The 4,507-nt window shown below is 32.9% G+C and overlaps 1 protein-coding gene across 1 annotated transcript; it reads left to right on the top strand.

Annotated features, from left to right (window-relative positions):
• The first annotated feature begins 293 nt into the window (after positions 1-293).
• On the top strand, positions 294-2,576 carry LOC105133960 (cytochrome P450 71A1-like). Its single transcript, XM_011038140.1, has 2 exons — positions 294-1,268; positions 1,739-2,576. The coding sequence occupies exons 1-2, from the start codon at positions 300-302 to the stop codon at positions 2,366-2,368; spliced, it is 1,599 nt and encodes a 532-aa protein (XP_011036442.1). The 5' UTR covers positions 294-299; the 3' UTR covers positions 2,369-2,576.
• The last annotated feature ends 1,931 nt before the right edge of the window (positions 2,577-4,507 follow it).

Genomic DNA, 4,507 nt, shown 5'->3' with positions numbered 1-4,507 from the left:
TTAATTTAATATGTTATTTTATTAAAAAAAATATTTTTATGCTAATTCAATATATGTTTTTTAATATACTAATTGCACAATTTTCGCCTAATCAACGACTGAACTGAGCATGAAAGACCACAAATATTATTCGTCGAAATGCCTCTTTAACAAAGCTCGTGGGGGCCATGGTTGTTGAGAATAGGCGCCCCAGCTTCGCGACATTTCGCTTACCAACTCCTAGCTTGTCTTACTGGGCTCTAAGGGACAGCAACAGTGCCAACAGTATTAGTCTCTACGATAAATACCTGCATCAGCTCATGCTATTTTTATCACCGCAAATCTTTCTTTACCTCCAATACAACCCACCAACAAGCAAAATGGAGACTCCTACTTGGATGTCCTATGCCTTTGCATGGCTTGCCACTGTATCACTTATCCTGCTAGCCAGCCGTCTCCGCCGCCGCAAACTCAACCCACCACCTGGCCCAAAACCCTGGCCCATAATTGGAAACCTCAACCTCATAGGCGAACTCCCACACCGTTCCCTCCATGCCCTCTCCCAAAAGTATGGCCCCCTCATGCAAGTCAAATTTGGATCATTCCCAGTTGTTGTTGGCTCTTCTGTTGAAATGGCAAAAACAATCCTCAAAACCCACGATGTTATCTTCTCTGGCCGCCCCAAAACAGCTGCAGGCAAATACACAACCTATAATTACTCAGATATTACATGGTCTCCATATGGACCTTATTGGCGTCAAGCACGTAAAATGTGCTTAATGGAACTTTTTAGTGCTAAGCGCCTTGAGTCATACGAGTACATTCGTGTAGAGGAGTTGAGAGCACTCCTTAAAACTCTTAACAAATCAAGTGGCAGGCCTATTAATCTGAAAGATCACCTTGCAGATGTGAGTCTTAACGTAATTAGTCGTATGGTGTTGGGGAAGAAATACACAGTCAAGAGTTCCGAGAATGAGAAGGAGATAGTAACACCAGTGGAATTCAAAGAAATGCTTGATGAGTTGTTCTTGCTTAATGGGGTGTTGGATATTGGTGACTCGATCCCTTGGATTGCTTTCTTAGATTTGCAAGGTTACATTAAGAGAATGAAGACTTTATCCAAGAAGTTTGACAAGTTTATGGAGCATGTGTTGGATGAACACGAAGCTAGGAGAAGGGAAGACAAGAACTGGGAGCCCAAGGATATGGTTGATGTCCTTTTGCAGCTTGCTTCTGATCCTAATCTTGAGATCAAGCTTGAAAGACATGGAGTGAAGGCATTTTCACAGGTACTATGTTTTAACTAATAAATTTATTATAAGTTGGTCTTTCTTTAATCACGCCAGTTGACTCTCAGGTATACAGTTACCTCAATCGCTCTAATTATCTGCGCCCATTTTCTTGGTAACGCAGAAAATCTTATCAACAACTAACTTTTGGTTCACATCAATATATCTGAATTTCCTCTTTAAGTTATCCCATCGATAAACACTCAGATGGGATAATGCCCACTACCCTTCTTATTACAACATGAAAATTCTTGATGAAGGGAACACTTGTGGGTGTGAGATGCACGTGTGTTCATCCAATTCGTGGATGTCCAACACTCAAAACTCAAAAGTGATCCTAGCGTTGCTTTGTGAATTTTTAATATTTGGAATTGTCTAATCAATTAATTATATACTGTCCAACACTCAAAAGTGGTCCTATTATCTTTCTCTTGTACTTGCAAGTAAAGTTCGTTTTCCTCGATTCTCAGGACTTGATTGCCGGTGGAACTGAAAGCTCCGCAGTGACCGTGGAATGGGCAATTTCAGAGATCTTGAGAAAGCCAGAAGTTTTTGAGAAAGCAACAGAAGAGCTGGATAGGGTAATTGGTAGAGAAAGATGGGTGGAAGAGAAAGACATGGTTAATTTGCCATACATCTATGCCATTGCTAAGGAGGTAATGCGCTTGCACCCTGTGGCGCCAATGCTTGTGCCTAGAGCAGCACGTGAAGATATCAACATCAATGGTTACGACATTAAAAAAGGCTCTCGAGTCCTTGTTAATGTGTGGACCATAGGGAGAGATCCCAAAGTATGGGACAAACCTGATGAATTTTTCCCTGAGAGATTCATTGGTAATTCTATTGATGTTAGAGGTCATGATTATGAGCTATTGCCATTTGGAGCTGGAAGAAGGATGTGTCCTGGATATCCTTTAGGACTAAAGGTAATTCAAGCAACTTTGTCAAATCTTCTTCATGGATTTAAATGGAGATTGCCTGATGGCCAGAAGAAGGAGGACTTGAACATGGACGAAATTTTTGGGCTTTCTACACCAAAAAAATACCCTCTTGTTGCTGTTGCCGAACCTCGTCTTCCAGCTCATGTTTACCCCAAGTGATTATAGCTTGCTTCAAGGATATTCTTCAAAAAATTGATGTTGGGGTTTCAACATCTTCTATGTTATGATCATTGTATTGTTCTTGCAGAACTTCGTCGGCACTTTTATGGTAAAAGGTGTATTGTATTTGCATCTTTAATCCCTATCAATAATGTAATGTGTTTCCCTTTCTGATAATATTAATATACGATTCTGTTCCTGTTTTTTACCTTAATTTGTTGGGAGATTTTCGAGGCTTTTTTTTTTTTTTTCATCAGAGGAAATTTCGAGGGCTGGAAACGCATTTATACATCCAGTGAGAAGATGAAGCAGGCCCAAAGGTAAAGGGATGGGTTTTAAGTGGGATGAAAATGGATAAATGGTACTATTTTTTAATCCAAAATTATTAGTGTATTAGATACTCAAACCTGATTTTATCGGATTTTATTTATCTTGGCATTCTTAATTTCACCTGTACTCAATCTTAACTTCATATATTCTGTATGAGAAGGGATAAATGATACTATTTTTTAATCTAAAACTATTAGAATACAGATTTTAGATAGTTTGTCGAATTTTATTTATTTTGACCTGAATTCAATCTTAATTTAATATATTTTTATAATGGATTAATTAGTTATATGTGATATTATTTTAATATAACAATGATATTTTGTCTTGACTTCAATAACAACTTCCTTATCCAGGACATGAGTAATATGACTTTTAAGCATATATAATCTTCTTTGAAAAGAATTATGAACTTTTGGTATTAGTTCAAAAAATTTAACCCAATTAATTTGTTAACATCTTATATACGTTATAGGAATATGATACTACTCATTTTATCTATCAACCTATTAAAAAGAAGAATGATTATTAGTTTCTCATTTGGATTTATCTAATGTGATAGAATCTCATTTAATTTACTTAACTTAATTTACTTAACCTTGAGTAACTTAACAAATCAAAATAAATTAAATTAGATAGATAACATAGTTTATGAATCATATCTCTATATAACTCTTATATTAGTTAGGTGACAACTCTTTATCTAAACATATCATATATGTTTCACATAACTCATGTCTTTAACTTCATATAATCATGAAGAACTCTTCCAAATCATACAAGTCAGTTAAATAGGACTCAATTTTATAACATTAAATATATTTGATTAATGGTAATCTTGAGTGACTTAACAAATTATTTATAAATAAAAGTCTAATTTTATGCATGTAAAATTGAAAGGTAATTATTTATGTTCTCAACATATATTTAATATATCAATGAGAAATTCATTATAAATTAACTAGGTATCATACATAACATATATACATTTCATGCATAACAATTTATATATAAGTACACAACTTTAGCATGTTATTCTAATTAAATAATTATGGATATATCTAAACTAATTCCTTCAAGCTATTTAAATGAATTAAATGGTCAAATCTTAAATAACTGTAGTAAGTCTTCATAAGTCCATTGCTAGCACTTCGGTTATAGCATTCATCACCATTTTTTTCTTTGATTTAGATTACATAATAATTTTCTATTTAAATTTCTACATTTCTAAATTACATAACATTTACATAATTAATTACAAAAAATATCAAGTGATATTTAAAAGGAATTAGATGAGAAAAGAATTATAAGAAAAGGTAGAGATAAGACAAGTTATGCAGGTCCTATTTAATAAAAATTACAATCATTCAACTATCAAATAAAAGTACAATTATATTGGTCTTTAATATCCATAATCACATATCATGCATAAAACATTTTAATATGTATAATTAAAAATATATATTGCATGCTATTCTAATTTTTAGCTTTTTGTGCAATTTAAAATAACAGTGTTAACACTTAAAAATATTCAATCAAATCCAATTTTATAATTTCCCAAGCAAAGATTTCGGCTTGGAAACACTCATTAAATAAGAAAAACTACTTTAAAAAAATTAATTAAACCATTTAATTAAATAAATCCTAATCCCATTAGAATATTATAAAACTAAAAAAAATGAATTAAACAATTTAATTCAGTCCTAATTCTATTAGAAAAATTAATTCTACAATTAATTTAATTTAGGATATAAAATCTAAATTTTATTTATATAGGATAAATTCATATTTTATAATTAGGGCTCTCTG

This window comes from Populus euphratica, unplaced genomic scaffold (assembly GCF_000495115.2).
Source record: "Populus euphratica unplaced genomic scaffold, PopEup_1.0 scaffold38.1, whole genome shotgun sequence".
Lineage (NCBI taxonomy): Eukaryota > Viridiplantae > Streptophyta > Magnoliopsida > Malpighiales > Salicaceae > Populus > Populus euphratica.
Note: the sequence above shows the minus strand (reverse complement) of the source record. Positions and strands in the feature narration are given on the sequence as shown.

What these genes read in the sequence shown, in the direction of transcription:
- LOC105133960 (XM_011038140.1), top strand. Translation starts at nt 300, where the DNA reads ATGCTATTTTTATCACCGCAAATCTTTCTTTACCTCCAATACAACCCA. An exon ending in GAGTGAAGGCATTTTCACAG is followed by an intron (nt 1,269 to 1,738) that starts GTACTATGTTTT and finishes CTCGATTCTCAG; the next exon opens with GACTTGATTGCCGGTGGAAC.